Source organism: Malus sylvestris, chromosome 12 (assembly GCF_916048215.2).
Source record: "Malus sylvestris chromosome 12, drMalSylv7.2, whole genome shotgun sequence".
Lineage (NCBI taxonomy): Eukaryota > Viridiplantae > Streptophyta > Magnoliopsida > Rosales > Rosaceae > Malus > Malus sylvestris.
This window is the reverse complement of record NC_062271.1, coordinates 30,948,244-30,966,048: the sequence shown is the minus strand read 5'-3', so window position 1 is coordinate 30,966,048 and position 17,805 is coordinate 30,948,244. Positions and strand designations below refer to the sequence as shown.

The window sequence follows — 17,805 nt, the reverse complement described above, 5'->3', positions numbered from 1 at the left end:
CACGATACTCCAACATTGAGAAATTAGCTCTAGCATTGGTCATGTCTGCTCGGAAACTTCGCCCTTATTTCCAAGCACACGCCATCATCGTGCTTACCAATCACCCTCTTCGACAGATACTCCAGAGTCCTGACACGTCTGGGCGAATGATCAAATGGGCGATAGCATTGGGTGAGTTTGACATCTCCTACCAACCAAAACCAGCCGAAAAAGGTCAAGCAGTAGCAGATTTCATTGCCGACTTCACATATCCGGTTGACATTGCTTCTACACCTGAAGCAGTGGCTTCATTACCCCCGGAAGCTCAGAAGGTAGAATCAACGACCTCAGCATGGAGTCTGTATGTTGATGGCTCATCCAACCAACAGGGCTGTGGAGCGGGACTAGTCTTGACTACGCCCGACAAAGTAGCAATGGAGTATGCTCTTCGTTTCAAATTCAAGGCATCAAACAATGAGGCCGAGTATGAAGCCCTTCTAGCAGGATTACGTTTGGCCAAACACCTCGGGGTTAAACAAATTGATATTTTCAGTGACTCCCAATTAGTGGTCAACCAGGTTACCAACAACTTTGATGCTAAGGACAGCTCCATGGCAGCATATCTTGCGCAAACACAACTTTTGCTCAAGCACTTCCACTACCAGATCACCCAAGTTCCTCGAGCGGCAAACAGTCATGCAGACGCCCTGGCTCGCCTCGCCTCAGCTGTGGAAGACAAGATTGGAAGAAAAATTCATGTCGAACTGTTGGCAACACCAAGCACCATGGCCGCAGAAGTATGCAACTTACAACAGGGGGATAGTTGGATCACCCCGATCTATAATTTCCTTGCTCATGGCACCCTCCCAAATGATAAAGTCCAGGCTAAGCAAATTCGATACAAGTCTACCCGCTACCTGATCATCAATGATCAACTCTATAAGCGAGGTTTTAGCCTGCCATACTTAAGGTGTCTTACGCCTGCCGAGGCGGAAATCGTCCTTCGGGAAATACATGAGGGAGTTTGTGGAGATCATGCTGGATCTCGGTCCCTAGCACACAAGACTTTTCGCCAAGGATATTACTGGCCAACACTCCACCAGGATGCCATCAAAGTATCCCGCTCATGTGACAAATGTCAACGATATGCAACTATTCCTCATTCCCCTCCAGAGCCTCTTACTCCTATGATCAGCCCTTGGCCCTTCGCCCAGTGGGGACTTGATTTGATCGGCCCAATGCCGGCAGGGAAGGGCAAAGTCTGTTACGCAGTCGTTGCAGTGGACTACTTCACAAAGTGGGCCGAAGTAGAACCCTTGGCAACCATTACTGAGGCAAAGATAGAAGACTTCGTGTGGAAGAACATCCTTTGTAGATTCGGCATTCCCAATGCGATAGTCACTGACAATGGGCGACAGTTTGACAACAAGAAGTTCAGGTTGTTCTGCTCTAAGTTCAACATCAGCTTATGCTTTGCCTCTCCAGCTCATCCCCAGTCTAATGGACAAGTTGAGGCCATCAACAAAATAATCAAGCGCACTTTGAAAACCAGCTTGGACAAAGCTAAAGGCTGTTGGCCAGAATTTGTACCCCAAGTTCTTTGGTCATATCGCACTTCATATCGGACTTCAACAGGAGAAACTCCATTCTCACTTGCCTTTGGCACAGAGGCGGTTGTCCCTGTTGAGCTCGAGCAAGCAACATTCCGAGTCCAGAACTACATTCAAAGTGAAAATGACAAACAACTCACCCTCAACTTGGATTTAGTCGAGGAACACAGAAACCAAGCTCACTTGAGGAATGTCGCCTACAAGCAGCGCATCTCCAACTATTATGACTCTAGGGTCAAGCTTCGTTCTTTCAAAATAGGAGACTGGGTCTTAAAGAAAAGATTACTCTGCGACAGAGTCCCGAGTGAAGGCACACTTAGTCCAAACTGGGATGGACCGTATGAAGTCATTGGCATCAGTCGCCCTGGCTCTTACACACTTAGAAGCTCCGATGGCAAGACCCTTGGCCATCCATGGAACGCTGATCACTTGAAGTACTACTACAAATAGACTCACGATGTACAAGTGTTGAGCTATAGCCGTTCGGCATCCTATGTAATGAAGGCCATTTGGCAATGAATTCAATAAAGAGGTAATTTAGCCAACTCAGCCCTCACTCTTTTACATTCCTAGCAAGGGAACACTCAAGTGTTGAAACCTCAAAGCAGATATATCCAACACGAAGCAAAATCTAAGTATGTGTCGACAAGACTATACAAAGAAAGGAACAACCAAACAATGGCTTATATCCAAACAATAGATCTATTCATACATAGCCAAACATGCATTAATAATAGTGCAAACACTCATAAACACCTAAAATCCAAAACTCTCAAGCTTATAACATGGGCACATGTTATACACACATCAGACTACTACATCCAGAATACATGCAGATAGTAAAGACACTGCTATTCATTCTCATCTGAAGCCGAACCCCTGGCAGTATCACTCCGCGTCCTACCATCATCCTCTGCATCCCCAAGATCCTCTTCACCATGCTGAGTCTGTGCATCAGCACTACCTTCATTATCAGACTCATCTTCGCTGCTAGGATCAACAGCAAGGACAAATGTCTCGCCCTTTCGATGATGCTCATCTATATCTTCGTGGTATTTTCGAAGAATGCTCCCATCATCATAACGATCAAGGACGGCCATCCATTTCCTTTTTTCAAAGCGAGCTTCTTGAGCACAGTAGGGTTTAATAGCAAGATGAAAGGTCGAAGAACTTAAGTATTCTTGCACAGCAGCCTCCCTTTCAGTTGGAATGCTCTTCTCCAGTTCAGAAATCTCAACTAAGGCACCATCCAATTCTCCCCTAACCTTGGATACTTCCAAGGTAGCCACCTCCAACTGTTTTTTAGTTGCCTCAAACAATTTCTTAAGCCTTAGGTTCTCACCATTTCGCCTTTTCAAGCTCTCCATGGTTTCGTCCTTCAGTTGGAGGGCCTGAGTCAAAAGTCCCTTATTCCTCCGGGCCTCGTCCACAAGCTGCTTATTCTCCTTCAGTTTTGCCTTGTACCGCTCAACCTCTTGCAGTCTGTCGTGATACTCGGCCATGACCTGCATGGCAAGACGATCATCACTACCTAAATAATGATAATAAAGAGGAAAAAGTAAGGAAATGACAAAGTAACACTCACATATGAAGACAGCTTCAACATCCGGTCGCAATCCGATTCATCCTTAGCTAAGGGCTCTCCGAGCTCATCGAAGGCGAATCGACGCCCTGCCAAGCAATTGTTGATATCCCCAAAATCCTTTGGCCGCGTGGCAACCCTCAAGTCCTTCCACGGGACACTGCCAGCTCTTTCCTTGCCTTTCCCCTAATGGCGGGAACCAGGATCACTTTCCTGGACAGTGTGCTCCATAGTAAGAGGATGAGGCAACAGTCGGCTCCCTTCTCCTGCAACTACGGCAGCAGCATTATCAACGGCCTTGACTCCAGTCTTCCTAAAGGCAGGCCCCTTAAGGACCACATCTTGGGACTTAAGTCTAACGGATGGTTCCCCTCGGAACTTATGAATTTTCTTATGCGGTAGGATGTCTTCCGAAGGAACTAACACTGGTGCTTTCCTTTTATGGGTGCTAGTCCCTGTTTTCTTGCTTACCTTCTCCACTGCATAAGGAAAATCAAAATAAGAAATACAACTTTCCAAATAAAGTAAGGAATTGAGCTAAGTTTACATGAAGGATACAACTTACTCGATCGTCCCTGGCTCTCGGAAACTAAGGGTTGGAAACCGTACCGACGAAATAAGGGTCGTAGCTTGCTTAAGTGTCTATCCTCTTTGGGCACCCTCAACACCTTCTCTATGTCAGATAGCTCCTGCCCAAACAGTTGGATGGTGCCCCGCGTCACTACATGAAGCAAAGTGTTAGAAGCAAGAAAAGACCACAACAAATAGCAAATAGTACGAACGGTTGATACGTTACAACCTACAGTCTGGAAGTGAGTAAGCACACGTCGCTCAGGCGTGACACCCTTATCATACTCCCAATCATTATACAGAAAGCACCAACGGTTTTTCCATGTGTAGTATGCCTTTTTCTTACCATACACAATACGCTCTCTCTCACTCCGACATGCACACTCGGCATAACCAGTGCATGATTTTGCTGGGCGCATCTTGTAACAGTAACGCCACTGATGGAAGGAAGGCTCACACAACCCACACTCCATCCAAATGATATAAAATCCAATCAAAGTATCCCAGAAACCAGGATTGAGTTGCCCAGGTGCATATCCGATCAAAGATAACATCTTTTGCAACCACGGATGTAAAGGTAGTCTCACCCCTAAAGTCAGTAATATCTGGGTGTAGAACATAACATGACCCTGGGGAGGCTCAGAAGGCCATTCTTCATCATGTACCAAACGTATCCCTACACTACGAGGGATATTACATGACTGCCTTAGTGCCTCAACCTGCTTCTCATTATCTAACAAGTTATTCTTTAGATGGTCTGCTGTGAACTCAGAGCGAACTATGGGTATGGCATCAAAAACAACCCCCTCACCCAACGCCATGGAGGAAGAACTAGCAATAGCTAAAGTTTGACGGTTGGGAAGATCATCCAATGTTTCTCTAGTACCGGACTCTAACAAAGACCCTGAAGACTCCGACATTGCAGACTCAGACTTAGAGCTAAAGCTAGAAGAGCCCTCATCACTAGAACTTCCAGGCTCTGACATCTACAATAAGAAGAAACAAATTCTATCACTACATGCATGATCAAAACATAAGGAAGTTCCTATATTACCCACATGAAGATGGTGCAAAGCGATGCCGGAACCCTTCTCAATCAGAAAGCAATCCGTCTTCCACAGTCACTACAAAACAAGCAAATGAAGACCGTGTCAAGCGCCAAAAAAAAAAAAAAAAAAAAAAAAAAAAAAGCTTCATCCAAAAAGCTTCACCCGAAAAGCTTCACCTCCAAAGCTTCACCCACAAAGCTTCCCCTAAAAAGCTTCACCCACAAAGCTTCACCCAAAAAAAAGCTTCACCCGAAAAGCTTCACCTCCAAAGCTTCACCCACAAAGCTTCCCCTAAAAAGCTTCACCCACAAAGCTTCACCCAAAAAAGCTTCACCCGAAAAGCTTCACCTCCAAAGCTTCACAAGGGCCCAAAAGCTTCATCCAAAAAGCTTCACCCGAAAAGCTTCACCTACAAAGCTTCACCTAAAAAAGCTTCACCTAGAAAGCTTCATCTACAAAGCTTCATCTACAAAGCTTCACCATCAAAGCTTCACCTAGAAAGCTTCAACACCAAAGCTTCACCTACAAAGCTTCAACACAAAACCTTGCTCCAAATAAACAAATTTTGTTCACAAAACCTAAACATTTTTTGTTTTACACCCACAAGGGCCCAAAATCTTCCTTCTTATTTATTCACTTATATATGTTCCCAAACATATTATGATAGATCAAATAATAATTCAAAGTCCAAAATTTCGTTATGGACAAAAATACAAGCAATTCACCAGTACTGAAGTTGCTACAAAAACTGGAATCTTCCCCAGCCTAGAAATCCAACAAAGCTTCGCCTCCTTTTCTCTATCAAATTTTTGCAGCTGCTGCTTCTCTCCAATGGAGCTGAATTTTGGACACCCTCTAGTTCTTGAGCAGATGAACAACTTTCAAGAAGGAACCATTTCTGTTTGAGCCACGGAAATTAAAGTGTTGAAGCTCCAAGCATGACAGTCGGATTCTTGCAGATTTCGAAGCTGCTGTGATGTTTCGAAGATCTGGAAATATTTAACCATTAGTTCATTCTGAATTTTTGATATGTTATGAAAGAGACGATGAGGAACAACTTCAATGAAGAAAGCATGCTGATCTGAACAATAGAAAATGGAGTTTCGAAGCTCACAACAAATCTGACGGGTTGACAGAAAAATAATAACCAGTCATTCATCATACCTGAGTTTCTTGAGTTATACAGCTCCGAGGGATCTCAAATTTGGATATGTTGTAGTTCACAAGCTGAGGAACAACTTCAATGAAGAAAGAATACCGATCTGAACAAGAAAAAATGGAGTTTCGAAGCTCACAACAAATCTGACGGGTTGACAGAAAAATAATAACCAGTCATTCATCATACCTGAGTTTCTTGAGTTATACAGCTCCGAGGGATCTCAAATTTGGATATGTTGTAGTTCACAAGCTGAGGAACAACTTCAATGAAGAAAGCATGCTGATCTGAGCAAGAGAAAATAGAGTTTCAAAGCTCACAACAAATCTGACGGGTTGACAGACAAATGATAAACAGTCACTCATCATACCTGGATTTCTGGAGTTGTACTGCTCCGACGGCTCTCCAATTTGGATATGTTGTAGTTAAGGAATTAACGAACAACTTTCATGAAGACAACTTTGTGATTCGACCTACAGATGATGGTGTTATGTTGAAAAACAATTCCGGTTGTTAGGGGAAATGAAAAACAATTCCACCAAAGAAACATCATTATGATGTTTCATCATTATGGTGTTTTCATCATTATGATGCTTTCATCATTGTGATGCTTCCATCATTGTGATGCTTCCATTATGATGTTAATGCACCAACGGTTACACCTTCTGCAATTCCACTTATTCGGGCCTAGCAACCTTCATCAACAAAATCTATGAAGAAAAAGTCCGGGGCTATTAGCAAGACACCTCATTCGTCAACTCCCTCGACTAGAGACTTGGGGGACTCCCACCATATGCTACTACGCCTTGGTACTCAAAAGTTCGTGACTACTCAGTGACTTGGATTTTTCAAGTCTCCAACCGAGAAGTTTTCCTCACTCGGGAAATTAAGGGAACACTACCTCAAACTACATGCTTCACTCACAAAGCTTCAACAATACAGGTTTCAACAAAAGCAAAAATTCAAAGAACTTTATGAAGAAGGCTTTGGTGTATTTAACACAATATGTTGAAATGAAGCAAAGCTTATTTATTAATATTTTCGATAAGCCACAAATATGTACATATACATGAGTCAAAATAAACAAACAAAAGGGAGCCTTCACAAAGGTTGCTTAGGGGAAGTCTCAGCAGTCGGTAGAGCCCCAGAAAGAGAAAGCACCGGAGGGTGGTTATCCGGAGCCTCAGTACTTGACAAAACCCCAGAAGGAGGAGGCATTGGAGGTTCATCATTTGAAGCTTCATTACCAGGTACAGCCCCAGAGGACGAAGGCAATAAATGCCTTTGGAACAAACCCACAAACCGCTGATGATCAAGTAAAACCTTACCATCAGATTCCTTCATCTGGTCAAGCTTCCTCTTCATGTTTGTAGCATAGTCATGGGCGAGCCGGTGCAACTGCTTATTCTCATGCTTGAGCCCTCTAATCTCCTGTTTGAGACTCATCACTTCAGCAGCCAATGATTCAACTTGGCGGGTTCTAGCAAATAGGCGTTGGGCCATATTAGACACAGAACCTGCACACTGAACACTAAGAGCCAGAGAGTCCTTAACAGCCAACTCATCAGACCGTTTGGAAAGTAGTCTGTTATCTTTGGGAGTGAGAAGGTTCCTGGCCACCACTGCAGCGGTCATATCATTCTTCATCACAGAATCCCCAACGGTAAGAGGACCAGTAGGGGATATGAAGGATGGGCGCCATATGTTGTCTGGAGAAGGCGTGGCTGTCTCTTCTCCAAGGTTCAAGTCAAAACGACGGTCGGAGGGTCCAGACATTTTCAAATGTGTTGAAGAAGGAAGAGGTCAGACAAATCAAGATCTTAGAAGTGCAAGAAATGAGCTTCTACTGGTAGAGATTCAAGTGTGCTGTGGAACTTAATGCCAGCCTCTATAAAAATCTGCACTCGACAGAGCTTCAGAAATCGAAGAGGCGTTTGCTTTCTCAAAAGCTGGGCTGCTCAGAGACCACGAGGGCCGATCTCAGAAATCGAAGAAGCACCTGCTTTTTCAGCCTCGTCAGCACCTGTCACATGCACACTCAGCTTTGCGGAAATTACGGGCAATCTGTCGAAGATTTCTGGTGAAGTAGAAAGCACGTGAATCTTACTGTTCAATCACCGCTCTCCATATGCACCATCAACTCCTCGGGTACCACATATAACTTTGTCAAAGATCTCTGACAAAGTTTAGGCACGAGAATTTCGAAGTTCCAGCTACCCTACTATTACCCATAAGGGTAAAGGAACAGCACCACTGCTTGACAACTGGAAAGTCCCTATGTGTGTCGACCTCCGTGTTTTGCGGCAAGACAGGTTGGCAAGAACGTCCAACCTTTACTCACATTCGAGAAAAGACTCCCAACATAATTACTTTCTCAAAAACCGGAGTAGCACCGCTTTCCGAATCTCGAGAGTCAGATCCTCGACGGGATTGCTTGTTCGAAAACCGAAGAGGCACAACTCTCAGAACTTCGAGAGCCAGATTTCCTTAGATAAAGCTTGTCTGTAATCTTCACACGTAATATCAGCTTTCCAGATACCACATACCACTTTTTCAAAGTGCTCTGACAAAATTAAAACACGTGAAGCTGGCAGCTCCCACTACATTGCTGTGACCAAGAAGGGTAAAGGAATAGCATTACTACTTGTTATTGGGAAATCCCTATATACATTGACCTCCCTCCTCAACGGACAGGCAAACCTGCAAAAATGCTCAACCCTTTCTCGCATTCGAAAAGGCACCCTCAACATAACCTCTCGAAATACTCAGCTTTATTTCCCCCCGATAATACCTCAGCAAATAAGCCACACCAAGAACAAGAGTATCTCATATCATCAGGGTCGAAAGCAAGAGTATCCCATATCATGCTTTCTCCCTGTCTTTGTCTTTGTCCTTGTCCACACCTGCAGGACAAGGAGGAAGAGAGCAGTCAGTCGGAACCTGAAATCAAACCTCCAATTTGGAACTGACTGCCTGGAGCCTTTGCCTGGTCGCTTACTTAGCATTGCTCTCGAGTACTCATCCTCAACTGCTATCAAGGTCACGAATTCCACCGGCAAATACCTCATGACAGTTGATCAGATATTGGCTCTTTACACTGAAGCTGCCAAGCGTGAATGAGTCACTATGAAGGAATGTTCTGAAGGACCATTTAAATGCAAAGGTTGCACACCACTTCTGCCATGCAAAAGATTGAAGCAGAAGGTTCAACGGTAGGCTGAAACAGATCACTACAGCACGACACCTTTCCATACCACATTCATTATTCCGTCAACAGCAAAAGTATCCCATATCATCAAGGTCGAACATACTCTAGATTTGATGGACTTGTTTTGACCCTCAAATTTTTGAGTCGGCCTTATACTCTGAAGGGCACCAGAAAACCCTCCAGCACAGTTCAAGAATAAGCCTGTGGAAAGTTACTTCTTCAAAAGCAAAAGTATCTCATATCATCTCTTATCCATTTGCTTCTCCTTATCCTGGCAGTTGAATGAGAGACAAGGAGAAGGAGAACAATCAACCGGAAGCCGAAGTCAAACCTCTGATCCTGGGTTGCTTACTTGGAAGTTTGACTGCTTACCTTGTCTGTCACCTCTTTCGGCAGATCTCCTAGCTCGGCGACTTGGGGGACTCCTACTATAGGGTTTGTATCGCACTTGACCAAGCCCGAAACTACAAGTAAGCTTCAAGTGAAATTGATACATTACCTTGTGCGTCAACATCAGCTAAGTACACCATTCCCGGATGGAGGAAAGGTACTTCCAGAGAAGGGCAGATGAAGATCAGACCACACTTCGGTACTTAGAAGTTTCGTGATTACTCAAGGGATTGGATCTTGCAAGTCCCCAACCGAGGAGTTTCCCTCACTCGGGAACTTAGGGGAGCACTGTTTGTACCATACTTGACCAATCCCGAAACTACCGAGCACCGGCCAACGCTATACTGTCAAGGACCCAGAAGAGTTCCCCTCCGACCAGGAGGCCAATCACTACTCGACACGTGTCAAGATTAAAAGCCAATCAGAGCGCAGCACGTGTCGACATCAAGAACCAATCACAACATGACACATGTCAATGTGACAAAGCTACAAGTTTTTCTATAAATAGGGGTCATTCCCCCACAATATTGCCTAATGCCATTTTGTGTTAAATCATTCACAAGAACTCACTAAATTGAGAGCTTGATCCTTTGTACTTGTGTAAGCCCTTCACTACTAATAAGAACTCCTCTACTCCGTGGACGTAGCCAATCTGGGTGAACCACGTACATCCTGTGTTTGCTTCTCTGTCTCTATTCATTTACGTACTTATCCTCACTAGTGACTGAAGCAACCAAGCAACCAAGCGAAGGTCACAAAACCTGACACTTTCTGTTGTACCAAAGTCCTCGCTGATTTTGTGCATCAACACCTCAAATGAGTTTACCGTCTTAGGTGGAAGATGACAATACCAGTTTAGAGCTCTACCAGAGAGGGTAGAGGGGAAGAAAAGACATCGCTCTTCATCGGTGTGCATCTAGTATGCCATGGTGGACTCAAAAAGGTTAAGGTGTTCAATCGGGTTCTCCTTTCCAGTATAGAGTTGCAAGCTAAGCTTCTGCTTTGTCTTTGCTTGGAGAGGGGTGTTGAGGATCCTCCTTGTAAGAGGGCCAGGCCTAGGTTGGTTCCAATCAGATATCTCAGCTTGTCGTTTGGCCTTCAACTTGTTTACTTCATTAAGAAGTTGTAGGACAAGAGGGTCCTGAGTGGAGTCATGTACCACTGGAGTTTTCTTTCGTAAATCTTCATCTCCTCTTGGAAGTATGAAGGTTTGATCAAGAGCATGTGATTTTTCCCTGGACGCCATACTGACTTCCAAGGTATGTCTGTCGGAACATTTCTGAGTCTCCTATACCTTCGTGTTTCTCTAGGACTTGTTGCCCCTTCCCCAAATTGGTAGCCGGCCTGGGACATGGGAGGGGACTGAGTCTTTCAGAGACCCTTGGGTAATTGATCTTTAAGCTTACATGGATGGGATTTTCTTAACATTGCTTTAGGAAATCTCGACAATCGTGAAAGACGGTTTTGATCCTTCCACTTCTTCTGTAAGGAGGTGTTTTCCTCCACTTCTCATACTTCAGGTCAAAGCAGCTGGGTTGAGAAAAGTCTCATGTTGATCAAAGTTTTGATGATTAGCTCGCTCCTCATCAGGGATACCCATGTCGAAGGGGGCACCCAGATGATGATTGATGTCCACAAAGGTAATGAGCTCGCGTGTTTGAGTACGCCTAGTTTCGTGAAGCGTCTCAAAGACCTTCTCATACTGCTCTTGGAGGATCTCATTCTTCATTGCTATCTTGTTGTTCTGAACTTCCAGCTCATCGACTTTAGCCTGAAGAGCAAACTTTTTTTGTTCATTCCTTCGTTGCTTCGCACCAGGTGCAAGAGGGGTGTCATTATGCGTGTTGTGGCTTCTTTTGCTCCCCATGTTAGAGAGGGATGTCTAGTCAAAAGAGAGTGTACGAATGGTGGAAACCACCTTGACAAAACTGAAGAGAGCGGGAATACGTGTCGTTCCCACAGACGGCGCCAAATGTTGATGCACAAAATCAGTGATGACTTTGGTACAACAGAAAGTGTCAAGTTTGTGACCTTCACTAGATTGCTCTGGTCACCAGTGTGGATAAATATGTAAATGGATAGAGACAGGGAAGCAAACACAAGATGTACGTGGTTCACCCAGATTGGCTATGTCCACTGAGTAGATGAGTTCTCATTAATTGTGAAGGGTTTACACAAGTACATAGGTTCAAGCTCTCCTTTAGTGAGTACTAGTGAATGATTTAGTACAAATGACATTAGGAAATATTGTGAAAGAATGATCTCTATTTATAGAAAAGAGTTTCTAGTTTCATTCTGACATTGACACGTGTCGTGTTGTGATTGGCTTCTGATGTTGAGACTTTTGCGATATGATTGGCTTCTGATGTCGACACGTGTCGCGCTGTGATTGGCCTCCTGGTTTGAGGGAAACTCTTCTGGGTCCTTGACGGTATAACGTTAACTGGTGCTCAGTAGTTTCGGGATTGGTCAAGTATGGTACAAACATAGTTATGCCGACGCATGATACTTATCTGATACGCACAAGGTGCGTTCTCAAACAGGTTATGTCTTTACCGTTGGAGGCACCGCAATCTCTTGGAGGTCAACTAAACAGACCTTAGTTGCCACTTCGTCTAACCATGCTAAAATTATCGCCCTACACGAAGCAACTCAAGAATGCTTCTGGCTGAGAGTAGTTGTGGGCCATATTCGAAGCTCATGCGATCTTTACCCCGTCGTAGACGTCCCGACAACGATCTATGAAGACAACATAGCATGCAACGAACAACTTAAGAAGGGTTACATCAAAAGAGACAACACCTAGCATATTGCGCCAAAGTTCTTCTTCTCACATCAACAACAAGAACATCAAAAGATTGAAGTCACGCAAATCCATTCACAAGACAAGATGGCCGACCTTTTCACCAAATCACCACCGAGGGCAACGTTTCAGAAGCTTGTTCAAGGAATTGGTATGCGTAAACTTTCTGAGTTGTACCATTGTTAGTTCTCTTTCGAATTGTGTCAAACTCAGGGGGAGTATCCTGAAGTATACTTGCTTGATCTTAATGTGCTTTTATTCCTTACGATTAAGAGCATTTTTCCCACTGGGTTTTTGCTACTTAACGAGGTTTTGATGAGACACCTACCTTGGGTTGATCATATCCCTGATGATGTCCCGTAGACGTTTCATTTGACTTTGCATTACTCACACATTTTTCCTTAGACTACGGATTTTGTCCCTACTTGGGTTTTTACCATAGCCTTAGGGTTTTTTTTTTAGACTTATTTTCTTATGCAAGTTCCTACCTTATTGAGACTAGCGTGTTCCCAAAATCAGTGCTGACAAGTCGACTTCCTCAACTCTACATGATGCCGAATCTACTTGGATATTTGCATACTCAAGGGGGAGTGTTATAAACTTTTTATTTAAGTGTGATTGTGTAAATACTAGATTAGATTTTATTCTAGTTATTCTTCCCTATTAGGACTTGTATTCCTTGGAGGAGAAGGATTTCTTCTCTCTTATTACTATAAATAAAGGCATTGCGTATGGAGAATAACACATCTTTTACACAACCCTACAAACACATCTCTCTCTCTATATTTTCTCTGTGCTGCCGGCCCCCTCTCCCTGTTAGTTAAATATAGGCCACAACAAATCGGTATTTAAATTTGGTTTAATCAAACATATATATGGTGTCTGCTCGGACTATCTTTTTCAATCTTCAATTCCACTCTTCTATTGATTGCCAAGCATTTGTAATGGGTATTACAAGCCAATTACGCACATATTGACATTACAGGTGTGTATAAGTTTTGCGAAGCATTTTGTTTGAATAGGTGAATAATCATTGGATTGGAGTAAATATTTGTTATAGTTAGGACAATCATATAGCTACTGTCACCTTAACTTGAATATGAGTAGCCTTGGTTTAACACTAACAACAACAACCAAGTCTTATCCCACTAAGTGGAGTCGCAGTATGAATCTTATAATGCCATTGCGCTCAATTTTGCGCATTTAACATCAACAAAGAAAAAAAACTCTCATTATTCAGTACATATTACTTGTGACATGAAGGATATGGTTAGCAATATATAATTACTATATTTTTTGAGTAAAACTAAGTTTAACATGTTTAAGTTGGATTCCATCTCTCTAGAACTTGTGCTCATTGGAGAAACCTAAAGAAGTTGTGAAAGAAGTAAGGAAACAAAAGTAAACTACACCACATTACTTCACTTGCTTCATCTCCACAAACCTTCATCTGCTCATTGTAGAACTCGACGAAGTTCATCCGCCATCCCTTGCAAAAGAACTGGTTTTCGAATCAATCCGTTCATTCCCAGCTGCAGACATCTCTCCCATATATGCTCCTCCGCACTTGCTGTGATGGCTATGATCAATGGCCAACTACGGCTGCGGAACTTCCTGATTCTCATTGCTACTTCGAACCCATCCATTTCCGGCATGTGGAGATCCAATACAACAATTTGAAAAGAGTTTTCGGAGGCAGTAAGAGCACTCAGGCATTCAAACCCGGAAGACACAGCAGTAACTTGACAGCCAAGTTTCTCGAGGAGCTTAATGGTCACAGTCCGGTTTATGTTATCATCATCCACTACGATAACCCGAAGGCCTCTGAACTGCGAGTTGGAATTTGGTTGCTCCAAATTATTTCCCAGGGGACGTATAGTTCTTCCCATAGATGACAGGATTTGAAACCTGAGAACAAGTGTCATGCTTTCTGCAAATTCCACTGGGTTCATGGATATCCAGATATTGCCTTGCATCATCTGTACATAAATTTATTACCGAAGAACCATAAGTTTCTAACATTATTCATATTTTGATTGCCTTCTCATATCAATGCATAAATCAAAATCTATAAATGAGCTGCACAAAATAATTAGCGATGCAAGCTGCGGTAAGTATTTTCTAAATCTTATTAGCATTTCTTGTAGAAACATATATTTTGGAAGAAAACAATCCAGATCAAAACTGTACCTGTATTTATACAGTGAAATTGTATCCATGACCCTAAAATTTGACATAAAAGTGAAGACTGTTACTATCTGACTTATATAGTCCTTGACCAATATATTGTTCTAACTTCAGAGCAGAAAATACAATTTGACCAACAATATTACAAATTAAATACAGTAGAAATAGGTCGCCGATCAAACTAGAGGTTGCCTGAGATATGGTGTGGAGAGAATGTGGTGCCGTGTTCATTTAAAGGCGCATAAGATATCCTTTGAAAGTGAGACTAAAAAGCAAGGAAACAAGTTAACCAACATGCATGACTTCTGAGACCGTGGACTCTGACTACTCATTTCTCACAAAGACCTTCTACATGCAGTTGAAATAGACTCATATAAGAATGCACGGATCAAGACGGCAATAATCAACTTCATGGGGAGCATACCAACAGTTCAATTGATCGGTCACAAATTACAATGAAGCAAATTATACAGCATCAAGCAGCAGAATAAACAATATTAATAACACAAACAAACATTGTTGTGCTTACCTGGACAATCTTCTTACAAATGCTGAAGCTCAGGCCCTTCTTGATTGCATCATTGTTGTGCTGCCTACAAGCATCGTGTGTCGATGCTATTAATCCACCGGGATAAGAATTTGCCTCACTAATCTCAAATTCAAACTTTATACAAATGTACTCATCTGGAATACCCATTCTCCACATTCCTTGCAATCTATCATCAAGGCCATCAGTACCACTCTCAGAAATAGCCCGAAAGACGACAGTCCCCCCACCATTATAGGTACTCAATAGGTACCCAATCATATGCAAGAGTACTTGGAAAGTCCTTTTCTCGTCTCCCATCACCTGATTAGGCAATGAGCTTTGAACATCAATTTCAAAGCTAAAGCCTTTATACATACACAAGCATTTGGCAAGGCAAGCAGCTTCCTTGATCATAGAATGTAGTTCAAAAGGCCTCATCTCCAACGGGAACCTTCCATTATCTTTTACCGACATCTCCATCACATCATTTATCAAAGTGCAGATAACGTAACTAGTTTTCTCCATTGTGTCCACAATAATGCTCTGTTTGAAACTTAAATTATCTTGGAACATTGAGAGCAAACCCAAAATCGTATGCATTGGCCTTCTCATTCCATGACTCATTACCTTCTGAAACGAGTGCCTTGCTTGGCTAGCCATCATTGCATTCTTCTTAGCTTGTTGCAACGCTCGATTTTGCTCAGCCAGTTTCTCCCTCATTAGTTGAGACTCTTCAAGTACAGCAGCATGGGATAGAGCCACGGCAACTTGGTCAGCCACAACTTCCACTATCTCCAGCTCATGATGGCTCCAACCTCCAGAATCTGCAACCGGAAGAACCAAAACCAATATAGCATAATGCGTATCAACCAACTGAGGTGTACCTCCTTTGAAATTTGAAACCCGAAGCATTGGCATCCGGATTGCTGCTACAGCACCTGATTCACTAGACTCGACGCTACTTGCAGACCCCAATGCCGAATCAGGCCTCAGGATCATTACCCTCTCGCTCTCTCTTATCTCTAACACATCTGGGTCATTGATTGGGATAGAACGGCGATACTGTTGCGAAGAACTTGTTTTCAACTCATGGGTCAGGTTCATCTCTCCTCTTTTCTCATTCGGCATCCAAACTGCACAATTATGCAAGTCTAGTGTCTTTGAAAGCTCAACCAGAGTTGTATACAATATGGTGTGTTTGTCAAGCGACTTTCTAATTTCCTGGGTCAGCATTCGAACATGCCAACTCGCTTCCTTCTGTATCTTCATCATCCCAACCTCTTGGTCTAATTCCATCACATTTTGCCTCAAGAACAATTCTCTCACTTTTACTTTGAGAATCATAGGGAACAGAGTTAAAAGGGTTATTACGGTTGCGCAAGAGACCAAGGCCGTGAGGAATTTGGCAATGGTGAGGGACAGCATCAACTGGAACGTGTAGCGGCCATAATACGTCCACGCATTCAGCAAATGGGTCAACCCACAGAGAACTATGAAGGCAATAAACTGCAGGAGGACCCATTTGAATGGAACGTTCGAGCAGCTGACAAAGTAAAGGAGTTCTACAGGGATTGAAAAATATGCTATTGCAATCAAGAAATCACTCACTCTTTGGCACTCCAGAATGTTTGGTATGCTCCAAAAACCCTCCTCGTCACAATTGCAATGTGAAAAGTCATGATCACTGCCCGAAACTAATGTAACGAAACACAAAACCAACAATCCAATTGCTAATGCTCTGAACATTGCACCCGCCCAAGTGATGAATTTGTTCAGATCATTCCACTTCTATCAAACTTTCAATCTTTCAAACTCCGGAACAACCAAACTCACTCGAACACCCCAAAAACAACGAAAACCACTCGAATTCTATCACTTCAATCCCAAATTACGAATCCCAAAACACATTTCCCGTATTCTAAGATATGAAAAACACCTGGATTGTTGGAGGGTGACTGACATAACCACTTTCTAAACTCCTAAGATCCAACCTTCCCATCTGCCAAAAACTCCTAAACTTTCTATCTTCCCAATCAAAATTCTACCTTTCCAATCAAAACAGCCCTCCAAACTTCCTACAATCCACTCCTCTGCTGTTTTTTTCCCGGTTCTTCTAAAACCCTTCTTTCATTTCAAAAACTACAAGCAAAAGTTTGATTTCAGTGAATCAAAATCTCAGAGAAAACAAGAGCAGAAGGAAAAAAATCAGGAAAAAAAAAAAGTAAGCAATAAGAACACACCTCGGTGCCTCCCGTGTCCAAATCAAAACCCGAAAGTCGGAAACTTTATTACTCAATCCAACTTTTTATGCAAACCCCACCATTAATCACCTCCAAAGACTCGATCTTTCTCCACCAACTCGTAGCAGAAACGAATCCCAGAAACCAAAATACAAATACCCAAATGCAGATTGCAGACCAGCAGCTGGGTCAGTGGTGAGGAATGCGATGTTTAACTTTTAGCCTTTAAGGGGAGGCCGTGGGGCCCGCAAGTGTGTGTGATGTGAAGAGAACCTGGACGTTCTCGCACGGAAAAGGCGGTAACTTATTCATTGCATCTTGTAATAAAATTATTTTTCTTTCCTTATTTATTTCGTTAAAAAGGTTGTTCCTCTTACTTTTTTTGTGGGTATAGTGTGGGCGGGTGCATGTGGTAGATGTGGTGCATCCTAGTGTTTCCACCGTTGGATGGGTCCGATCTTGAGTAAATTTTGTCCGTTGGGAGGTTTGGTGGTTGCAAGTT

At 43.0% G+C, this 17,805-nt stretch overlaps 2 protein-coding genes across 2 annotated transcripts; both read right to left on the bottom strand.

Annotated features, from left to right (window-relative positions):
- Positions 1-2,241: 2,241 nt before the first annotated feature.
- Positions 2,242-4,202, bottom strand: LOC126592370 (uncharacterized). Its single transcript, XM_050258058.1, has 4 exons — positions 3,737-4,202; positions 3,448-3,650; positions 3,175-3,357; positions 2,242-3,094 (listed from the first exon to the last, which is right to left on the bottom strand). The coding sequence occupies exons 1-4, from the start codon at positions 4,158-4,160 to the stop codon at positions 2,441-2,443; spliced, it is 1,464 nt and encodes a 487-aa protein (XP_050114015.1). The 5' UTR covers positions 4,161-4,202; the 3' UTR covers positions 2,242-2,440.
- Positions 4,203-13,487: 9,285 nt separating this feature from the next.
- LOC126593792 (protein EIN4-like) lies at positions 13,488-17,598 on the bottom strand. The gene is made up of 3 exons (XM_050259904.1): positions 17,304-17,598; positions 15,064-17,202; positions 13,488-14,326 (listed from the first exon to the last, which is right to left on the bottom strand). The coding sequence occupies exons 2-3, from the start codon at positions 16,807-16,809 to the stop codon at positions 13,802-13,804; spliced, it is 2,271 nt and encodes a 756-aa protein (XP_050115861.1). The 5' UTR covers positions 16,810-17,202; positions 17,304-17,598; the 3' UTR covers positions 13,488-13,801.
- Positions 17,599-17,805: the final 207 nt, after the last annotated feature.

Bases quoted from the DNA above. Each gene is read 5' to 3' on its own strand.
- LOC126592370 (XM_050258058.1), bottom strand. From the start codon at position 4,160: ATGCGCCCAGCAAAATCATGCACTGGTTATGCCGAGTGTGCATGTCGG. The intron at 3,358-3,447 runs GTAGTTGCAGGA...TCCCGCCATTAG, and splicing joins CCGTTGATAATGCTGCTGCC to GGGAAAGGCAAGGAAAGAGC. The intron at 3,095-3,174 runs GTGAGTGTTACT...CTTGCCATGCAG, and splicing joins TGTTGAAGCTGTCTTCATAT to GTCATGGCCGAGTATCACGA.
- LOC126593792 (XM_050259904.1), bottom strand. From the start codon at position 16,809: ATGTTCAGAGCATTAGCAATTGGATTGTTGGTTTTGTGTTTCGTTACA. The intron at 14,327-15,063 runs GTAAGCACAACA...ATTTATGTACAG, and splicing joins TTTGTAAGAAGATTGTCCAG to ATGATGCAAGGCAATATCTG.